Source organism: Chenopodium album, chromosome 15 (assembly GCF_948465745.1).
Source record: "Chenopodium album chromosome 15, dcCheAlbu1.1, whole genome shotgun sequence".
NCBI classification, from domain to species: domain Eukaryota; kingdom Viridiplantae; phylum Streptophyta; class Magnoliopsida; order Caryophyllales; family Amaranthaceae; genus Chenopodium; species Chenopodium album.
In genome coordinates, this window is record NC_137848.1 from 3,678,340 (window position 1) to 3,701,816 (window position 23,477).

A 23,477-nucleotide genomic window follows, 5' to 3' on the forward strand; every position below is an offset into this window, starting at 1 on the left:
CATAATTGACTTTTGCTTGGGAAAAAGAGAAAGGCAGTAAAAAGAAAAGAAAAACATAAGACAGAGAGTTGTGAGTTTGGCCTAAATAATGCGCATTTGGGCAGCCATTATGACTAATTTGGACCTCAAACATAAAAGTTGAACACCATTATTTATTTTCTGCTGTCTTAAATAAATCATCGAGCTGGGGTCGACTAATATATATTTGTGGTTCTTACTATTTCTAATTTTATTTTTATTATTATTATTAATTTTATTTTTAGAGTCAAGAATTTGGACTTTGTTTTTGGAAAAAGAAACCTCTCTTCATTCTAAAGCAACCAAGAACTTTATCTTTTAATGTTGTTATATGCGAGACACCTATGTCATGCATTTCTATGACCTACGGATAAGTTCAAATAGTAGAAACCAATTCAATATAAAATGCCGGATAACTACGTGAAATTCGAGTGAACAGAACACATGCGTTCAGGAGGTATATATAAATGTGTCTCTCAAATCTTTAAAAAAGAGTATGTACCAATTATGCTCGACTTTATTTTGATCAATTCATTCATATTTGGAAAACTAAGTTTTGATAAAGGTTTAATAAAAGTTACTCAATTTCATTTACATCTAAGATAAAGTTCCATAAATTAAGCTAGATGAGTCCAAATAAGTTCTAATAAGTGTAATTCAGATAAGTAGAAGACACTTTTCGTAAAGTGTGAGTTTTTCTTGGTATGATTTTGCAATTGCGCCAAAGTTAAACCGCAAAAAACAAAAGCAACACTTACTTAAACTAAGGGATGGAGTAGAAACTAAAACACGATTATGCAACAAATGCAAGGCAACAAAGATGAAGCTGTTATTACCATGTTATACTTGATGATTTACAAGCTAGCAAACATTAATAGTACATTAGTGATAATATACAATTGACAAATTATGAAATTAATATCAAGTAGATTTGACAAATTATAGTTAAGTCACATGCTGGTGGGGTTAATTTAAGTAAGAATCAGAGATTTTATTTTTCTTTTTAGAGGATGAGTAAATTCAAAGGATTTGATTATCAGTAAACGTAATTGAGATTTTGTTTCATAATCAACCAGCATTTTGCAGAGGTGAGACAACCACCTTTAATTTGTCTCAGGTACAAACCATGTGGTATTATTGTTTCTGCTAATGTTGTTGTTGGTCCAATGAATTTGGGGCCCTTCAAATTAATGGAATTGGAGAAATTATTAGATTTTTATTTACCTTCTAGGGTGCATGCCATATTCTAGGGTACATTTTCTGCTTCTTTTGCATGATTGGAATATGTGGTAAATTTTTCACTCGCGTCGATTATCTTATTGCAAGTTTAAATTACACTATTAATGTGACAGCTAATATAAATCTAATCAGATGGCATAAATGAAAGACATGATGAGAATATATAGGCACACACAATTATCTCATTACAAATTTGATAAACACGTACTATCAATGCCACAAATAGTTTTAGAGAGGACAGCCAAATGAAATAAATAACTTCATTATGAGGTCTTGTTCTTTGTCCAATCTTCTTTCATGAGATTATTTTATTTGAAAATTGAGAATGAACTATGTTCTAGTATTGATCTCATATGATAAAAATGTCACAACTCACAAGTCACAAGTCTGTCGGTCAAATACATGGTTACACGTATATATGAAGTTCATTACAAAAAACTTGTTTACGTTAAATCGGCTAATTGATATCATTCAGAAAATCGAATCGTGTCACATCTTAGATCTAAACAAATTGAATCTAAATTATATGAACCTCGTAAAACCGATTCAGATATCTGATATTTAATTTCAAATAAGAGATTAATATGATATCGGGTTGTTGTCGCCGTGGTTACCATTAATATAAGTTGTGGCAAATAGTGTGAGCATTAATGTATTTTCATGCCTTTTTTGGGTGGGGAATAACAACAAATAAAATTGTGAGAAAGCAGATATGAGATAAGAGTCATAAGACTAATCGAGTGATTGAGTTCTCACAACTTTGGAGAGTAAAGTAGTAACGTACTAACGTGTTTGTGGTGGTTGAGAAGTCTATCAAAGGATATTATATAGTGGGCCTAACTGGGCCTTTCTATTCCTCACTTGATCCAATTGGGCTTTTGGTTGTGCGTGTTTCTTCCATTATGCCGGATTCTCAGTATCTTTATTGGTCGACTTCATTTGGACGGGTTTGTTCTGAGACTTCTAACCGATTTAGAATATGTTCTCTTTACCTTATTTTTATATAGATGAAAGGTAAATAATTTTTACTGATTATTATTAAACGTAAAGTATTATTTATGGAAAAGGGATTTTTCAATTACATTTTTTGTTTTCACGGATTCTGTTGTTTCTATTACTTCTTGATTAATAATTATGTCTAAATTTTCTCAAAAACTTATTTTTATTGATTTTCTATTATATTTATTCATTGAAGATATTGACTTTGATTGATTAAGATTTATATTCATTAAACCAAACTTAATTTTGCTAAACTTAAACTACTTTTTCTAATTGAACTTACACTATTTTCCTGAACTTAAATTATTTATACTTAAAATTATTTGAATAAGGTGAACGGACCAAGGTATAATTTGACTTATTTCCAACAAAATGAGTTTAGATAAATCAAAATATTTGTTATTTACCATATTAAAACTCATCTTTACATATTAAGATTGATATTTACTAAACTAATATTTCATAAGTATTAGTTTTATTAATTAAAACGGGTTTTTTTAATAAATGTTGTTGTTCTATGGTGAAGAAAACATGGCATAATTATTTGAATAATTAGATTTGTATTTATAAGAAATAATAAAAGAATTTATTTCATCAGATTCATTCTTTCATAAGAAATAATTAATGTATTTTGTGATTTCTCTGTTAAATTTAAGGTTCAAACTCCTAATCGGCTAATCCTTCTTGAATATGGGGTTAATATGACCGCCCAGTTTAGGCTATATACTTTTTAGCATAGATCGTTTATTATTCATCAATAGTTAACGTATTTATACAAAGCCTCAATTATTAACGTATATGTAATAAAGTACCAGTATGTAACAGTTTATCAATAATGCCCAAAAATATTTTACACTGTATTATCTACGTTTAATTTTAATTAAATATTACCTCTATTTCTTATTATTTGCTACAAAAGAATATTTTATGTCTCACAAATAATACCTCGATCCTTTGTTGTAAATAATAAGAAACGATGGTAATAGATTATAAGTTATTGATATGATACACCCTAAGCAACTAACATCCACTACACCCTAGATAGTTGTAATAATACAATATTGGTGAAATTGTTTAGGTAACAATCTCTATATGAAGTGTCTCAAAAGCCGGAAAAAGAAATAATAAGATCATAAAAACTGAAATTTTTGGCTTGTTCTATTTGGATAATATTAGTTCAAAAAAAAAGTAACAATAATATATATGGAAACTATTAAAATAATTAACATGTCCTTGTTAAAAATACGAAATTAAATTAATAAATGAAATTTAGAGCAGTTTGCTAGTACTACTAGCATACGTCTATTCTATCCATCGTACATAAACGTGATCATAAGTCGATGAGCAAACTTTTTGTCTTCTGTGCATGCATTGTCATGCAATTGTCTGATTATAATTAAGCATGTTTTAACATTGGATGTTTCAACCGCGGTCGTTTGAAATATGACTACCTTATTATTTTTAATGATAAATAATATGAGCGATTCATTTTTTCACACTATAAATTGGACACAATTAGTATTCTAATTTCTACAATACAAATATAATTTTTGAAAATTTTAATCCAACATGAAATAAATATTTTTTGAGAAACTATAAAATAAGAGTAAAAATTACATAAATAAAACTAAAAATTTGATAAATTAAAAAAATATTGATAATAATATTTTATAGCAAAAATATAGTAATATAATTAATTACTTGCATAAAAATACGTTAATTATGAACTATATAATCATTAAGATATTATGATAGTCATATTTCAAATGACCACTACAGAATTTTCATTTAAGATTATATTATATAGTTTTTATGTACCCAATTTTCTCTAATTTTCTGTTTGTTCATAGGAAAATAAGGCAGTGTTGTAGCAGGCAGTTTTTGTGTTAGGTTAGGCATGCATAACTAGCTAGTTTTTATATACAAGTACATTCTTAATTGGCGTTTGATTAGGTCGAAAACGAATTGAAGTCGTAATCTAGAGTTGTAGATAGATTGTGATATTGATGTATCGTATGATAATATTTAAAAATTTATGATAATGATGATATATATATTTTTTTTAAAAAAATAAAATTATAAGATTATGTAAGGTTTTTTATCACCTAAAATCAGCCGCATTGTGAATAAGTGATAATATTGAAGACATTATCATTGATATTGATTTAAGTCTTTTCTCTTAAAAATTACTTATAGAATTATATCATGGTCATTATCACGTACTCTTTATTTATTTATTACTGTCTATCAAACAGAAGATGTTGGATAGAAGAGTTCCGTTTATGACGCAAATGATCTAAACTCTCCTTGGAACACGACAGCAAAATAAAGTTTAACAAAAGTGTGTAAAGACAAGTGAAAACTAAATATGTTTGAATTTTCAAAACACGAGAAAATAAGAAGAAAAAACACTTGCAACATACAACTATATATATTGCAAGAGTCAAGACCTTTTCAACATTAAAAATGTTGTGAAAGATCCTATATATGATCATTAATTGTAACTTTTGGGATTTCCAAAGATTAATCAAATTAGCTTTTTGTACACTTTGAATTGTTTTCTTAAGTGACGATTATAGAGTGTTAATTTGTCACCTTCCTCTTTGCGTGGTGAAGGTTCATTTGTAAGATGTTAACATGCAATTAGAATACAAAATCAAGTTTATAAAATTGTTATAAGGCATAAACCAATGTTTAATTTGATTAATCACTTTTCAATAATAAAAAACGAAATGTCATTTTGTGTAAAAATTATTGATCATGTATAAAAATTGTCCATTGTTCCATTTTTTGTACATATCTAGAAAAATTTATTTTACCAAGTAATTTTATAAACGACTATAAGCCAACAACTGGAAAAAAAAAAAAAAAAGTATTTATATTATCAACTGGTCAAAGAATCCAAGCGAATGACCTAACTCATAACAATATAACAATGTATCGATTGCCAAATGAAAACAATAAAGGCATGCAATAATACATATGCTTACACAATCTATACCATACTTCCCATTACTTTATAATTTTCATTCTAACTTTCCAACATATGAATAATTATAAATTTATAAGTATGTTTGTTTAACTAGTTTTACTTGTCTCTGTCATATATTTGTGCTTTCCACATCTATTTCATAGGAGTATAATATAATACTACCGTCACAGTAATTTTCATGCTTACATATAATATAATTACGTAATTTATTAATGACACTTTTTCTAACTGTATGGGATGATATCTAGGAAAGGCCGATATCTTGAAGAAGCGCGTGATTAAACCTTGAGTAATTGTGAAAAGGCGCTGATATGTATTAGAAAGCAGACATATCGGCTTGTCGGAATTCGGCACGTGGCAGCAGAAGCTCGACACCTGGCTCAAGAGGCTTTGCATGGATGAGAGCCACCTGTCAAGTTGGGTCATTATAAATAGTAGGTAAGACCTCATTAATGAGGACATTAATCACACACTCTCTCTCTCTCTACTTTCTCTCTCATACTTATCTTCCTTTCTTAAACACTTTCTGACTTTGTCATCGGAGTGGTTATCCCCGAATCACCCCGGGGTTAGCTAACTTCTTCTCATTGTGTAGGTTCTCAGCTCGACGATAGGGGTATCAGGATCTCAGGTCCGAGTTCTTGGGAGATCAGGTCCAGACAGTAACAATTTGGCGCTAGAAGGAGGGGGACATTGATCACTTCTATCGCCTAAGAACCTCACACAAAAAGTATATATATAACAACAATTATGGCCGGAAATAATGAAACACCAGTGACAAGAAAAGTAGTAAATCAGTCAGTAGAGCAGCCTCAGGTAGAGATAGTGGATGAAACTTATACCTTGGAGGATAACCAGTTTCGCATGCCGATAACCTCCCCTGCAGGTGGAGAGGAGGCAGAGGATCCTATGGCGGCATTCACACCAGAAGAGTTGGAGACAACAACAAGGGTGATGAGTGCAATGAGTAGGAAGAGAAAGGAGGCTGAGACGGCGCAGGCTGAAAGGGGGGCCGCTCAGGCCGATAGAGAAACACCGCACCGCAATCAGGAAGAGCAACATAATCAGTTGATGAACTCGCCTAGGAGACCCCGACATGAGTCGCCGGTAAGAACGCATACAATGTCACGACGGGTTGAGCAATCCTCAAGTCACACCGTAAGTACGAGAACCCAGCAGCAGAGAAGTTCGCAGGTAGATGGGCAGGCAGTGCGAGCAGTGGTGCAGTTAAGGGCATCTCCTTTTGCCCAGCATATTTTGGACCAGCCGATGGAAAAGGTGAAAATGCCGACTTGTAGGTATGATGGAAGAGGGGATCCAACGAGGTTTATAACGTCCTATGAGGGACACATGATGTTGTATACCAACTCAGATGCAGTTTGGTGTAAGGTCTTTCCGACTACTTTGATTGGGGCTGCGGCCGATTGGTTTAACAACCTTGAAGTGGGATCGGTAGATAGTTTTGAAAAATTGACCGAAATGTTTGTAGGTCAGTATGTCAGCAATAGTGTGCGGCAGAGAACCTCTGGAGAATTGATGGCCGTTGAGCAGAAGCCGGATGAATCCCTGAGGGATTACATTAGGCGATTTAACAATGAGGCAAACACAATCCCAAAACTGCAACAAGAAATAGCTGTGATGGCTTTGATGAATGGCTTGGTTGATTCTGATTTCAAGCGTTATCTTACGAGGAAAAATCTGCCGACATTAGCGGCAGCGTTTAGCAAAGCCCATGATTACATTAAGAGTGAGGAATTGATGAAGATAAGTAGTAGACATGTCGTTGTCGGAAGAGGGCAAAATCAACAAGAAGGGACATCGTCCGGAAGTGGTAGGCCGAGAACTCCTGCCCCAGGAAGGGGAGAGGGAAGCCGCCAGGATCCAAGGGCTTCAAGGCCTCCAATGAGATACAACACTTACACTCCCCTGAATACACCAAGGGCAGCAATCTATTCAGTGAATCAGAATAGAGAAGATTGGTCAAGGCCAATTCCTATGAAGGCAAGGCCAAGAGATGTGAAAAAGTTGTATATTTCATAGGGATGTGGGGCATTACACAGAGGAATGCACGCAGTTGAAGGATAACATTGAGGAGTTGATCAGAAAAGGGCATTTGACACAATACCGGTTGAACACAGACAGAAACCAACAACCGGCACAAGCAGTTGAGAGGCAACGGATGGAAGCGAGGCCAGAAAGGGCACAAGGGAGAATAGTCCGACAAGGAGATGTAGGAGTACCGCCGTTATCCACTGGAAGGGTAGATGTGATAACGGGGGGGGCCGGTGCATGGAGGAACGATTAGCGGAGCAAAGAAGCATTTAGCGGAACACCGTCATCTGGTTTGTGCCCTGGATGTGGACAATCGTCCTCGGCCAGCTGCAATACCTGAAGTAGTGTTCACGGAAGAAGATGCAAGGGGTGTAGTGTTCCCGCATGATGACCCGTTAGTTTTAATAACTAAAATAAATGGGGCTGACATCAAAAGGGTACTGGTTGATGGAGGTAGTTCAGCAAATGTGTTGTTTATACAAGCTTTCAATGAGATGAATATAGGGAGACAGTACCTAAAGCCGGTATCCTATCCTGTAATTAGGTTCAATGGGTCAACAGTAAGGCCAGAAGGAAGCATAGTATTACCAGTTAAGCTGGGTGATGGACCACAAGCAAGGGATGTGATGGCAGAGTTTCTGGTGGTGGATGTTAAGTCAGCCTACAATGCAATTATCGGCAGGCCGATAATACATGATATGCAGGCCGTCGTATCAACTTACCATTTGGCAATAGCTTATGTGTCAAATTTGGGAGCTGTAGAAAAGGTATATGGAGGTCAGGTGATGTCAAAATCTTGCTATGTGACTGCTTTAAAGAATCCAGTTGGCAGTGCTCCGATACCGTGCAATCCGATAAAAGAAGGTGAGCCAACAGTCTAAGACTTAATTATGAAAAACTTTGATACGAGGCCAGAGGAAACTCCAAGGCCGTTACCAGGGGGAGAAACTGTCCAGGTTGAGTTGCAACCAGGTGATCCGAGTAGAACAGTGAAGGTTGGGGCTGATATGGATATAGACACAAGATGCCATCTGATAAGCCTATTGCGTGAGAATGCAGATGTCTTTGCGTTTTCAGCAAGTGAGATGCCGGGGATACATCCAGAGGTGATGGAGCATAAGTTGAACGTTGATAGAAAGTTCAGACCGATAAGGCAAAAGAAGCGCAATTTCTCAACTGAAAAGATAGAAGCAATTCAGGCTGAGGTGAATAAGCTCTTAGCGGCAGGGTTCATTGAGCCTTGTACGTATCCAGAATGGTTGGCAAATGTAGTAATGGTGAGAAAGCCGACAGGGAAGTGACGAATGTGTGTGGATTTTACACATCTGAATAAGGCTTGTCCTAAGGATTGCTACCCATTACCTCGAATAGATAGGCTGGTAGACTCAACCTCTGGTCATGCTATGCTTAGTTTCTTGGATGCGTTTTCGGGTTATCATCAGGTCAGCTTGCATAAGGCTGATAGGAACAAAACAGCTTTCATAATAGATGCTGGTGTGTACTGTTATAAGGCAATGCCATTTGGGTTGAAAAATGCAGGAGCGACATATCAGAAGTTGGTGGACAAGATATTTGAGAAGCAGAAGGGCTGGAATGTTGAGGTATATGTGGATGATACAATAGTAAAGAGTAAGGAAAAAGAAGACCATATAGCAGATCTGAGGGAAACATTTGAGACGTTAAGGAGATATCAGATGAAGTTGAATCCGGAGAAGTGTGTGTTTGGGGTCAGATCAGGAAAATTTTTGGGCTTTATGGTCAGTGAACGGGGAATAGATGCAAATCCAGATAAGGTGATGCGGTGCTCCAAATGAAACAACCAAAAACCATTCGTGATATACAGAGATTGACTGGTAGAATGGCAGGATTGACCAGATTTATCAGCAAGTCAGCTGACAAGGCGCTTCCGTTTTTCATGGTGCTAAGAAAGAACAAGGCATTCGAGTGGGGAAAGAAACAGAGTGATGCTCTGGAAGTAGTAAAGAATCATCTTAGATCTCTTCCCACGGTTGCCAGGCCCGAGAAGGAAGAGGTGCTGCAGTTATACATTTCGGCATCACCAAAAACGGTAGCAGCCGTTTTGCTGGTGGAAAGGAAGAAGCAGCCGATATATTTTGTCAGTCATGTATTGAATGCGGCAGAACGCAGATATCCAGTGATAGAGAAGATGGCGTTAGCAGTAGTAGTGGCGGCTAGAAAGTTGAGGCCTTATTTTGATGCACATCCGATAGAAGTATTAACCAATCATCCTTTGGAAAAATCATTGCACAAAATGGATACATCTGGCAGATTACTGACATGGGCAGTTGAGTTATCGGAGTATGAAATAAGCTACAGGCTAAGAACGTCAATCAAGGCTCAAGCATTGTCGGATTTCATTGTTGAGACCACATATACCGATGAAGAGGAAGAATTGGGAACATGGCAGGTATCAGTTGATGGTTCAGCTACAGCAACGAGGGCAGGGGCTGGAATTGTGATAACGGCACCATATGGGAAAATGTTTGAATATGCCATGAAGTTTAAGTTCAAGGCAACAAATAATGAAGCCGAGTACGAAGCTGCAATAGCTGGAATGCAGTTGTCGATAGCAGTAGAAGCAAAACGGTTGGTTTTAACAACTGATTCCCAGCTGGTATCAAGTCAGTATAGTGGAGAGTATGAAACTCGAGAGCCAGCAATGGTGAAGTATTTGGAGAAGATGAAACAGTTAGCAGCGCAGTTGCAATATTTTGAGATAAAATTGGTTCCGAGACTGAAAAATGTTCAGGCAGATGCGTTGGCAAGGTTGGCAAGTTCGAGTTTTAATGACTTAGAAAGGACGGTCATGGTGGAGGTTTTAAAGCAGAGAAGTATAGATGAGATGTCGGCAGAGGTGTTGTATACTGATATCGGGAACCAGTGGTATGATAAAATATTGGCATACCTCCTTCATGGTGCAGTGCCGACGGATAAGGGGGAGTTGAAAAAATTAAGAAAAGACAGTGTATGGTTTGTCATGTACCAAGGTCAGTTATACAAAAGGGGGTTTTCACTGCCATTACAGAGGTGTATAACGGATTTTGAGTCAGCAAGGTTGATGGAAGAGTTACATGAAGGTAGCTGTGGTAATCATCTCGGAGCAAGAGCCTTATCCAGAGAAGCAATGAGAAGGGGGTATTATTGGCCAACGATGAATGCAGATGCAATGACTTATGTTAAAAAATGTGAAAAATGCCAAAAATTTGCCCCAGTTATTAACTTGCCTCCCAATGATCTGACTCCGATATTAAATCCAATCCCTTTTGCACAATGGGGGATGGATATAGTTGGCCCATTCCCATCGGCCACGGGTGGAAGGAAATTTTTAATAGTGGGAATAGATTATTTCACGAAATGGATTGAGGCAGAACCGGTAGCGAAGATAACGACATCAGAAGTGAAGAAGTTTATATGGAAGAACATCTTCACAAGGTTTGGGTTGCCAATGGCAATGGTTTTTGATCATGGAACCCAATTTGATTATAAGCCAGTCAAAGATCTCTTAACTATGTACAAAGTAAAATTTGCTTATGCAGCGGTATGCCATCCACAGTCTAACGGCCAGGCAGAAGCAGCAAATAAGCAAATTATAATAGTAATAAAAAAGAAAATTGAAGATGCAAAGGGTTTGTGGGCAGATTTGATACCGGAAATATTGTGGGCAAACAGTACTACAGTCAGAGAAGCTACAGGCGAGTCGCCTTATACTTTAGTATTTGGTACAGAAGCAGTTATACCGGCAGAGGTTGGGTTGCCGACATTTAGAGTTCAGCATTACTGTGAAGACCAAAATGATTTACTCTTAAGGGAGCAGTTAGACTTTCTGCCAGAGCTCAGAGAAAAAGCAGCAGTTAAGTCAGCTGCGTATAAAGAAAGAATGTCAAGAACTTACAACAGAAGGGTATCTCATCGGCCGTTAAATGTAGGGGATCTGGTAATGCGAAGAACATCAGCAACGGGTAAAGGAAATGAAGACGGAAAGCTAACAGCAAGCTGGGAAGGACCTTATCGGATTAGAGATGTCGTCATCCAGGGATCGTTTTATTTGGAAACTTTGGATGGGGCACCCCTAAAGAATGTATGGAACTCGGCAGTGCTGAAGAAATACTATGTATAAATGTATAATTTTTTTTTTTTTTTTTTTTTTTTTTTTTTTTTTGTGAAGCTGATGTCAACAAAAGGTATCAGTGATGAATGAAGAAGTATTCAGACAACGTGTATTGGGAATATGCATCCTCCATTTAACAGAACATCGTTAAATGGGATGGACAGCTCAAAACCGCTTCCGTGAAGTTAATGAATCTACAACCTGATCAGTTGTATACATTAACTCGCGAGGTTGCTGGTTCAAAATACAATACCGGCCAAATCAATTCGAGTATACGCCGACATGAGGCGTAGCTCAGAAAGTGATCGCCGAGAGGGTACCCAACTGGCTGAAACAGCAAAGCAGTGGGTGACCGATGTTATAATCTGGCCCAGCAACACAAATTACTGCTTAGTGTATATAATTCCAATAAGAATTATGTACACTAGGGGGAGTAAAGAGTGAGATGGATGTCGTAGATGTCGTACATTGATAATTTTTAAGGTTATTGTGTTATGTTTGGATATTGTTATGGTGTGATAATTGTTGAGAGTTGTCAAATATCAGATATGTCCTTGTTTTTTGCAAATGATAACACTGTTTAAATAGGCAAATTTGCAACATAAAATACCGTATCATTAACTGATATGGTAAGAGATGTTTGGATTCACAAGCAACTGATAAGCAACAAAGTATAATGAAAATGAGTTGAAAAGTTTACACAACAATAAAGATGACAATCGACAGGCATCACCACAAAAAAGGGGTATATGCCGATAAAACAGCATTGTCAAAATAAATGTTAAGACACACAAAAGGCAATAAAAAGAGAGTTATAGCTGATAAGGCCCAATAATACAAGACCCACAAGAAGATGTCGGTGATGACTGCCCGCCCCTTCAAGCTTGTGCATTCTCAGGCACTGGGGAGTTCAAAATGCTGGGATCTTTGGGGCCGTCATCAGCACTTGGCACCAGATTGTACAAGTCCTCCTTAGAGAATTGCTCTGCCTCGAAGCCGGAAGGGATCTTGTAAGCTTCCTCGTTGAAAGCTTTTTCAACCTTGGCCCAATCTTCCTTCTTCCAACCGGCAGCATGGGCAACACATCTCTGAGCAGCAGTCCAACCTCCATCGAAACGATCTTGGAGCTTGGAGCAGAACTCGTTGGAAGCTAGATAACGGCCAACTGCTCTCTGGCGAATACCAGGCTTGTCAGCTTCCATTTGTTGAACCTTCTCCTCAAGGTTTCTTATCTTAGCTCTGGCGTCGCCGAGATCTTTTTCAACTGAAGGAAGGCGCTCAATGGCCTTATCTTTTTCAATAATTTGAGTCTTCAGACTCCGCACTTCTAGCTCTAGACCAGCGACCTTCTCAGCCTTAACCTTCAGCTCCGACATCTCCTTGTCGTCTCTTTCTTTTATTTTCTTCAAATCATCTAAGGCTCTTTCAGCGTTGTCGATGATTTCTTGCATAGCGCTTTGGCTGGAGGAGGCTTAATGATGCTTCTCTTGATAATAACGGTACATCTCAACAAGCTCCGTACCAGACATGACGGCCTGAAAACAGGAAAATATTTAAAGTTAAGAATAAACAAAGAGTGAGAAATACGTAATAAAGGTGTGCAAAAAGCATAAGGATATGCAAAAAAATAGAGTGGGGTAGACAAGGTCAATAGCAAAAGTAAATGTACCTTCATCATGTTATGCATGTGAATAGCAGCAAGGGGACCGATTGGACCAGCAGGTCTATCCATCGGTAGAGTAAGGTTGCTCAGAAGCCGATAACCGAGATTCCCACCTTGCATTGGGTCATCGGTGATCATAGATTCATTCCGGCCGACATCCATATTAGGTTGCCAACGGTCTCCGGAATGACCAGCAGGAACAGCGAAGCCTTTTAAAACTTCGTCTGGAAACCTTCCAGAGACTCGTTCAATCCACTGATTGGACCGGTAAGTCAAGGCCGGAATGCTCGAATCTGAGCCAACCGTAGTAGGAGCGATTGTAGTAGTTGGCTGAAGCTGACGAGGGGACTCAGCAGCAGTGAGATCCTCGATCTCAATCCCCTGAATAACCTTCTTCACAACAGCTTCAGGGCTCTTTGTTTTTGTGATGGGTGGAGTCTTCTCAGACTCCGACCTATCCTTCTTCTTCTCGCCACGCCCTTCAGGCTGTCTAGGGCTAGAGATCACGACGCCACCACCTCGCCGATTGGCAAGTGATGTAGTCTTTCTCTTCTTGGCATTGTCGTCGGCCATGATCTCAGCTCTTCTTTTTGCGCTGATAGTGGGAGCACGACCACAAACACTGGCAAGTGTGTCGTAGGGACTTGACGCCTTAGGACAGCGTCTAATTACTCTCTTCCCGTCGGCTGATAGGCCAAGTTGCCTGTTGTCTAACTTATCTATGCCTGAGAACAAAGAGCAAGAAAAATTAGATACAGATAAATAATATCAAGAATGAAACAGAAAGTAAGAAATTAGCAAAATAAATAATACCATGATGGTCTGTCCAATAGAGACCGACACGAGAAAGCGGCGCGTTGCCCAGAATGTAACTCACATTCGGCACCCACACCTTGGGAACTAGACGAACCTTGCCGTCACCCTCATCAAATTCCGAGATGTCAAAGTGATTGACAGCTCTTTGTTCGTGCTTACCGAGATCTCTCTCGGGAATTGAGTCAAAACGGGGATGAGGTCTAAAGAAGGTTCTCCTCAAAGGAAAATCCTCTGGGACCGACATGAAGAAGAATCTATCTTTCCAGTCCTTACAACTAGATAATTTAGGATGAACGGTATATTTGTGGGGCTGAGTGTATAGTGACCACCACCCATCTGATTGACCATCCCTCTTCAGGGTAATTAACCGTCTAAGTACGTTGAGGGTTAGAGGATAGTTCCGATATAACATAACCCAAACAGTAGCAATAACGGCCCGAACTGTTGGAGGAGTTAATTGAACTAAACAAACATTCCAAGCTTTAAAAATTTTGGCAACAAAAGGGTGTAAAGGAAAACGGAGGCCAAAATCAAAATGTTTCATATAAATGGCCACAGAACCTACCGGGCAGTCCAACAGTGAAGCCCCAGAAGGAGGAAAAGATAACTCATACCCATCAGGTAAGTTGAAAAACCTTTTGGCACGACGACAGTAATCTTTTTCAATTGCCGTTTTCCTAAAAGCATCACTTATTTTTGCTTTTGCAACCTTCCCGTCGTTGGCAAGAACAATAGGCTGTCGGAACTCAGCCCTATCTGTTTCAGAATTATAACCCTCATCCAGATTTTCTTCCTGGATAACTTCTGCCGTCAAGTCAACAACATCTTCCCTACTCTCAGTGTTGACACTACCTTCTTGAGTCTCGTCATCTCCTAAGACCGAGTTCACGGCTGAATCATGAACAGGGGATGACGGACCTTCCTGGGGGTTTACAGGGATACCAGCTTCCTGTTCTTCTTCAGAAGAACTCACTACTTGACCTTGCCCAGGTCTTTTGCTGGATTCAGCTGCCTTAGCGGCTTCGGCTGCCTTATCTGCTTTGGCGGCCTCAGCAGCCTCACGGGCAGCAGCTCGAGGCTGATAGCTGATACTCTTTACCCTTGGCATGGTGTTTATACCTATATTGCCAACGTTAGTGCCGTATTGATTAAAATACCGTCTCCCAGCAAAGTGATGTGTTCATTTTATATATATTTATCCCCGTCCCTTGGTCGTAATTAGTAGTGTTTTTGGCTCCTACGAGCCACTTTTATTACTAATTTGTGTTTTCCAGTGCTTTGGTAGTTTTGCTTGAGTTTTGTAGGAATTTGCGTACTTGGAGCAATTTCCCGGGTTTTTCGAGGAGCATCTACAAGTATTGGAAGACCGCGACCGCTTTCGATAGCCCAAGGCCGATTGGAGGGATCAAATCGGTGATTAAGGGCTCGGTTATGAAGATTTGAGGACTTGGGCCAAGTTCGGAGGCCCAAGAGTTGGAGATTTCGAAGCCCATGAGCATCGCCCAAGTCCGCTCTCTCCGCCCGGAGGCGCGCCCGGCCGGGCGGGCCAAGTCAACATGCGCCCGGTGCACGCGCCCGGCCGGGCGCGAGAAAGCTTTTGGGGAGAAAAAGGCGGGCCCGGTCGGGCGAGCCCTTGCCCGACCGGGCGCGTGTCGTTCCTCAGAGACGATTAGCTTTCCGTTTTGTTTTGTTTTAGCGTTAACTCTTGCTTAGTATTAATGTAATTCTATTAGGCAAGTTTAGGATCTCTTATCATTATTATTACTCTAGTTTAGTTTTCCTCTCCCTTCTCTCTACTTAACTTTCTCTCTCTAGATTTTATTTTCTTTCCTTGTTCCTCACACTCTTGTAATTCCGCCGTTTTGGTATGATTTCTCCTTTAATTAATCTCAGTATTTTACTCTTTCCGATTTTTGTTATGTCTTGTTTAATTATTATGCTTTGTTTAGTTTTGATTATGTCCGAGTAGTTTAATTCTAGGGTTTATGGGGATCCATAATTAATATGAAGGGGTAATTTATTATTATTGATTATTGACTTTGCATGATAATTTCTTATTGATTTGTTCTAATTCTTTGTAATTGGATTATGAATCGAGCAGATGTAATTTGATTGTGAATGTTTAGCAATATTGAATTGATGAATCGAGCAGATGTTAATTCGATATTAAAGGCTATTTTCAATAGGAACTTAGATCTAGTAAATTGCGAGAGCCTGTTAGATCTATGCTGGTTAATAAATTGCGAGAGCCTGTTAATCATGTTATTTGTGCAATGTTGATTGATTGATTATTATGTTTTATCCCGGAATATTAATTATTGGTGAACCTGTGACCCTAGGCCTTCTTATATCTGATTTTCTCCTTAAACTTAATCTTCGTAGTATAGTTTTATATTATAACAACAATTTGGTTACCTTGATAATTTAGACTATATTAATTAATTAGGAGTAGAAAGACCAGTTTCCCTGTGGATTCGACCCTACTTCCCTATCTACTTTAGTTAGAGGATTTAGGTAATACTTTTGATTAGGTGATACGACTTTAGCCTGTCAAAATTTGGCGCCGTTGCCGGGGAAACGGTTTTATTTTTATTTCTAATTGTTTTTATAGTTTAGATTATTTTCTCTTTTGCCTCAAGGGACATTAGTTCTTTGAGGTAGTACTAATATCTTTTTTTTTTTTAGTTCTTTGTTTATGCCCAGGTGTTCCAGATCAGGTTACATTCCATTCGATCCTGAGATCGAACGCTCGTTTCATAGACAAAAGAATCTTTACAGGCAGATCTTAGCAGATTCCGGGAGTAGTGATATTCTTGGAAATCCATTACCTTCCTCTAGTGATTCGGAGCATTCTTCTGATTCAGAACTAGAGATGGGTACACCACCACCTCCACCACCTCGTAAGCTTAGCGATTATTCGCAACCATCGCTGACAGATTTTCCGCATCTTTCTCCTACGCCCGATCTCGAGGGAGTCCAGTTCGAGATCAAGCCCCAATTCATTACGATGATAGAAAGGAAGCAATTCAGTGGAGCAAAGGGTGAAGATCCTAATCTTCACATTGCAGATTTCTGTCAATACTGCAATACTATTAGGCAGAATGGGGTAACGCAGGATCAAATCAGGGAGATTCTTTTTCCCTTTTCTTTATGTGGAAAAGCTAAATTATGGTTTAATGGTTTGAATAGAGCTGCACTTGGTATTACTAACTGGGAGACTCTTGCGTTGAATTTTTATAATAAATATTACCCTGCAGAGAAAACAGCTTTATTGAGAAGCGCCATCCAGAATTTTGCCCAAGAGGCAGATGAAGCATTATATGAAGCTTGGGAAAGATTCAAGGATCTGCAGAGGGAGTGTCCCCACCACAATTTGGCGAAGTGGCAGTTGATTCAAGCTTTTTACAATGGTTTAGGAAATGCATCTAGGACAATTTTAGATTCCGCAGCTAGCGGTAGATTTATGAATTTAAATGTTGATGATGCAGGTCAGGTTATCGAAGATATGGCAATCCATAATTCCCAATATGGGAATGCTAGAGGCTTTGCTAACAAGGGCAAGCATCATGTTGATTCAGTCACTTTATTGCAAGCCCAGCTTACTTCTATTTGTCAGAAACTAGATAATCTTACTACTAACAATCCTAATTCTGTTGCTAATGTTTCTGCTGTTTCTAATAATGCTAATGATGCTTTCTGTGAAAATTGTGGAAGTGTAGGTCATTTTGAACAAGATTGCAGGAGTTCAATGGAGCAAGTTAATGCTTTTCAAACTTACAAGCAAAATAACCCATACTCCAATTCCTACAATCCTGGCTACCGGAACCATCCCTACCTATCTTACCGTAGCACCAATGTTCAAAATCCTCCACCTCCACAACAACCACAACAAGCACCCCCTCCACAGCAGAAATATTACCATCCTCATGCCAATCAGAAACCCCCATCACAACCCCCTACTACATCTTCTGACCCTGCTTTATCAGAAATTAGGGCAATGCTGACTAATATGCAAAAGCATATGGAGAGTAGAGACCAACAGATTGACTCTATTATAACCCATAATAAAGTCATGGACACCCAAATTGCCCAATTGTCTTCTACCCTTCAATCTCGTCAGCAGGGAGCTTTACCAGCGCAGGGAATGCAACCAACGGATCATGCAAATGCAATCACCCTAAGGAGTGGTTCACACTATGATGGGCCCCAAATGCCCAAAGAGGATGAACCTGAATTATCTGACATTGCTAATCCTGATTCCTTTGTACCAATTTCCCCTGCAGGGCTGCAGGGTAAAATTCCTGATGCTAATATTTTTGATGATTCATTGCAGGGTACAACCCCAGGGAAGGATGCACCCCAGGAGAAGAGTAGGGAAGCACCACCAGTTATCAAGCTACCTTTTCCCAACCGTCACTTGAAGACTAAGTTGGATAAACAGTTTGGTAAGTTTTTGGAGGTTGTTAAAAATTTGCAGGTAACAGTTCCTTTTACAGAACTTATTACTCAGGTTCCTGCATATGCTAAATTTATGAAAGACATTCTGACTAGGAAGAGGGCCTTTAATGAGGTAGAAACCGTAGCATTCACTGAGGAATGTAGTGCACTTTTACAGAATAAATCCCCTCCTAAATTAAAGGATCCCGGTAGTTTTTCTATCCCCTGTCATATTGGTAATGTCTTCATTGATAAAGCATTATGTGATCTAGGTGCTTCTGTTAGTGTAATGCCATCGTCTGTTTGTGCTAAATTAAATATGGGTGATTTAAAAGTTACTAATATAACATTGCAAATGGCAGACCGTTCTGTTAAATACCCCTTAGGTATTTTAGAGGATGTACCTGTTAGAGTTGGTAAATTTTTTATCCCCGTTGATTTTGTTGTTCTGGACATGGCTGAGGACACGCAAATTCCCATTATATTAGGTAGACCTTTTCTCCATACTGCAGGAGCCATTATTGACGTCAAAAATGGTAAACTAACCCTTTCTGTAGGCGACGATAATATCACGTTTAATTTAGGGAAAGTTTTAAAAGGTCCAATGCTTGAAGAAAATTGTTATTTGATTGATGTGCTTGATATAATGGATGATATTTGTGAGGAAAGCTTACCACAGGTTCTTGCAAGGGACCCCTTGGAGGAAATTCTTTGTGGAAATTTGTCTGCAGGTGACATGAGCGTATGGAGCAAGGAGGTGGACGATATAGAAAGAGCTCTTGCCACCGAGGAATCTGATCTTAATGATTGTGTGAAGGTAGTAAATTTGGTTCAGGAATCAAAACCTGCAGAGGTGAAGAAACCTGAACTAAAACCTCTCCCTTCCCATGTAAAATATGTTTTCCTTGATGAGCAGGAATTGTACCCTGTGATCATTAGTACTGCACTGGATGACCCACAAATTTCTCAACTTTTAGAGGTTCTCCGAACCCACAAAAGGGCAATAGGGTACAGTATTGATGATCTCAAGGGTATAAGCCCTGATTTTTGTATGCACAGGATACACTTAGAGGACAATTACAAGCCCTGCGTTCAACCCCAGAGGAGGTTGAATCCTAATATGCAAGAGGTAGTCAAGAAAGAGGTTATGAAGTTACTTGATGCAGGTATCATCTATCCTATTTCTGACTCTAAATGGGTAAGTCCTGTACAGGTGGTTCCTAAGAAGGGTGGGATGACTGTCGTTAAAAATGATAAAAATGAATTAATTCCCACTAGAACTGTTACAGGGTGGCGTATGTGCATTGACTATCGTAGACTAAATGTCGCCACTAAAAAGGACCACTTCCCTCTCCCCTTTATTGATCAAATGCTTGAGAGGTTAGCAAACCATAAGTTCTTTTGCTATTTGGATGGGTATTCGGGATTTTTCCAAATCCCGATCCACCCTGACGACCAGGAAAAGACTACATTTACATGCCCTTATGGCACTTTTGCATATCGTAGAATGCCTTTTGGTTTGTGTAATGCGCCTGCTACTTTTCAACGTTGCATGATGAGCATTTTTTCTGATTTCATAGAGTCTATCATGGAAGTCTTTATGGATGATTTTAGTGTTTATGGTTCCTCATTTGATGCATGTTTAATTAACCTAGCTAAAATCCTGAAAAGATGTGAAGAATGCAATTTGGTTCTAAATTGGGAAAAATGTCACTTTATGGTGACAGAGGGAGTAGTCTTGGGTCATATTGTATCTGATAAGGGCATACAGGTGGACAAAGCTAAAATTTCAGTGATTGAGCAATTACCTCCCCCAGTTAATGTTAAGGGAGTTAGGAGTTTCTTGGGTCATGCGGGGTTTTATCGCTGTTTTATCAAGGATTTTTCTAAAATTGCTAAACCACTAACTCAGCTTTTGCTTAAGGATGCCCCTTTTGTTTTTACTGACGAGTGTCTTGAGGCTTTTGACAGGATTAAGCAGGCTTTGATATCAGCACCCATCATATGTGCTCCCGATTGGAACCTTCCATTCGAAATTATGTGTGATGCAAGTGACTATGCTCTAGGAGCCGTGCTTGGACAAAGGAAGGATAAAGTTTTGCCCGCTATCTATTATGCAAGCAAAACTTTAGATGAGGCCCAAGTCAATTATGCCACCACGGAAAAGGAGTTTCTTGCTGTTATATATGCTTTAGAAAAGTTTAGATCATATCTTGTTGGTTCTAAAGTCATTGTTTTTACTGACCATGCAGCGTTGAAATATCTAATAGCTAAGGCTGAATCCAAGCCAAGGCTACTCCGGTGGGTTCTTTTGCTCCAAGATTTCAATATTGAGATAAGAGACAAAAAGGGAGCAGAGAACGTAGTGGCAGATCACTTGTCACGTATCAGGTATGATGAGGGTAAGGATTCTCTTCCTATAGATGATTTGTTCCCCGATGACAACCTGTATGCAGTAGTAGAGAATCACCCTTGGTATGCAGATTTTGCTAATTATTTGGTGGGTGGTACTCTACCTCCTGACTTGTCCTACCAACAGAAAAAGAAATTCCTTTCTGATGTTAAACATTATTTTTGGGATGATCCTTTTTTGTTTCGTGAGTGTGCAGATGGATTATTTCGCAGGTGTGTTCCCGAATGGGAAGTTCACGGCGTCCTTACTAGTTGCCACACTTCACCCTATGGTGGACATCACGGCCCCTCTAGAACGGTGGCCAAGATTAACGAGTCAGGCTTCTTTTGGCCTACCATGTTTAAAGATGCTAACACTTTTGTGCAGGCTTGTGACTCTTGCCAGAGGACTGGCAACATTTCGCGGAGGCATGAGATGCCCCAAACTGGGATACTTGAAGTTGAAATATTTGACGTTTGGGGTATCGATTATATGGGGCCGTTCCCATCTTCCAATGGGAATTGTTACATACTTGTGGCCGTCGATTATGTGTCCAAATGGGTTGAAGCCATAGCATCTCCAACAAATGACTCCAAGGTAGTCATCAAGCTATTCAAGAGAATCATATTTCCCAGGTTTGGTGTCCCACGAGCTATTATTAGTGATGGAGGTTCCCACTTCCACGAGAGACAGTTGGACAACTTACTTAAGAAGTATGGTGTATATCATAGAACCGGGCTTGGTTACCATCCCCAAACTAGCGGTCAAGTTGAGGTCTCTAATAGAGAAATCAAGGCGATTTTAGAGAAGGTAGTAGCCAAGTCTAGGAAGGACTGGAGCATGAAGTTAGATGACACACTTTGGGCATACCGAACGGCATTCAAGACACCAATTGGTACTTCACCTTATAGGCTAGTTTATGGTAAGGCATGTCATCTTCCCGTAGAATTGGAGTACAAAGCTTTTTGGGCAATCAAGGAGCTTAACATGGATTCTAAGGCCGCGGGCAAGAAGAGACTTCTCCAACTCAATGAGTTGGATGAGTTTAGATTGTCGGCCTATGACAATGCACGCATCTACAAGGAGAAGACCAAGAAGTGGCATGACAAGAGGATCCTACCAAAAGAGTTTACACCGGGTGATAAGGTCCTTCTCTTTAACTCTAGATTGAAGATTTTTCCAGGAAAGTTGAAATCTAGGTGGTCCGGTCCCTTCACTGTCACAAAAGTGAACAAATTCGGTTCGGTGGAGTTGGTGAATAACAAAGGTGAAGAGTTCAAGGTCAATGGTCAAAGACTCAAAGTGTATCATGATGGTGCTACCATTAGGGATGTGGAGGAGACTCTCCTAACTCCACTTCCTAAATGAGCTCAATGGAGGTAAAAAGGTCGTGCGGGACCTAGATAAACCAGCGCTTTACGGGAGGCAACCCGTATTTTACTTGCTTTAATTTTTATTTTTCTTTCTTTTTCTTATGAGAGGAGAGAGGAGGGAATTTAATGAGTTTTATGAGTTTTTGGTACAGTTTACAGGAAAGAGTTAGTCAAATTTTGAGGAAGAAAAAAAGTTCGTCAAAACTTGCTCTCGGGCCCGGCCGGGCGGAGTTTCGCCCGACCGGGCGCGAGAGTTGACGTATACGGACTAAAATTTGGCCCGACCGGGCGGAAGGTCGCCCGACCGGGCGCGAAAAGAAGATCGAAAATCTTGAGAAATTGGCCCGACCGGGCAGTGAGACGCCCGACCGGGCGCGAGGCGACAGGAACCCAGGTCCCTCTGATCGCCCGATCGGGCGAAATGGCGCCCGACCGGGCGCGAGAGAGGGAGCTCATGACAAATGTGATCGCCCGATCGGGCGAAACGGCGCCCGACCGGGCGCGAGAACTGAACTGAGTGCCAATCAAGATCGCCCGACCGGGCGCCCTCTAGCCCGGCCGGGCGCGCCTTCCCCATCTCTTTCTCTTCCCGTCTTCTTCCTCTTTTCTCATTTTATTTCTCTTCCTTCGGCTTTATCTCTCTAAAAACTCTAAATTTCCTCTGACTTCTCTCTAAGATTTCTCCTCCTTCTCTTACCCAAATCCAAAACTTTTTACATTTTCTTACTCCTCTCTTCATCCTCTGCATTCCTACATAAAAAATTCTACATTTCCACAAATTAAATTTTCGACTACTACCTAATGGCGGCTAAAAGGGCTCGAAATTTGCTCGGGGGTAGCTCCAGCTCGTCCCAACAGTACGATCCAGCTCTTCAACTCGCTCAGTGGCCGACGATCAAGATCGCGACGGCGGAGCAACGGGAGAAATTGGAGGTGCTCTACGGAAGAGAGGTAATTCCCTCACGGTGGGTACACCGTCCCACTTTAGAAGCTTTAGGTTTATATGGTTTTGTTAGGAGATTTTTAAACGATATTGGTATGCGTAAATTTGTAGATATGCATTATGCGACATACCGTGAATTAACTTGTGAATTTTTGTCTTCTCTTGTTATTCAAAACCATAAAAGTGGTCCTAAATTAATATTTAGGCTTAACAATAAAAATATCACTCTTTCTTTTGTGGAATTTTGTAAATTATTTGAACTGGAACCTGATTTGAACAGACAATGGAATGCTGAATTTAAAATGGAAGATGTTTATTTAGCTTTGACTGGCATTTCAAATGTTTCTGCTCAACATGCTAGTGCTAGGCCCATTCACCACCCCATCCCCAAATTGTGGCAAAGATTTGCCGGTGTATGTTTCCT

At 39.4% G+C, this 23,477-nt stretch overlaps 1 protein-coding gene across 1 annotated transcript; it reads left to right on the forward strand.

Moving 5' to 3' along the window:
* Positions 1-9,158: 9,158 nt before the first annotated feature.
* Positions 9,159-11,438, forward strand: LOC145580629 (uncharacterized). The gene is made up of 2 exons (XM_081637762.1): positions 9,159-10,753; positions 10,991-11,438. Exons 1-2 carry the CDS (start codon positions 9,159-9,161, stop codon positions 11,436-11,438), a joined length of 2,043 nt encoding a protein of 680 aa, XP_081493888.1.
* The last annotated feature ends 12,039 nt before the right edge of the window (positions 11,439-23,477 follow it).

What these genes read in the sequence shown, in the direction of transcription:
- LOC145580629 (XM_081637762.1), top strand. Translation starts at nt 9,159, where the DNA reads ATGGCAGGATTGACCAGATTTATCAGCAAGTCAGCTGACAAGGCGCTT. An exon ending in TGGAAGAACATCTTCACAAG is followed by an intron (nt 10,754 to 10,990) that starts GTTTGGGTTGCC and finishes GTGGGCAAACAG; the next exon opens with TACTACAGTCAGAGAAGCTA.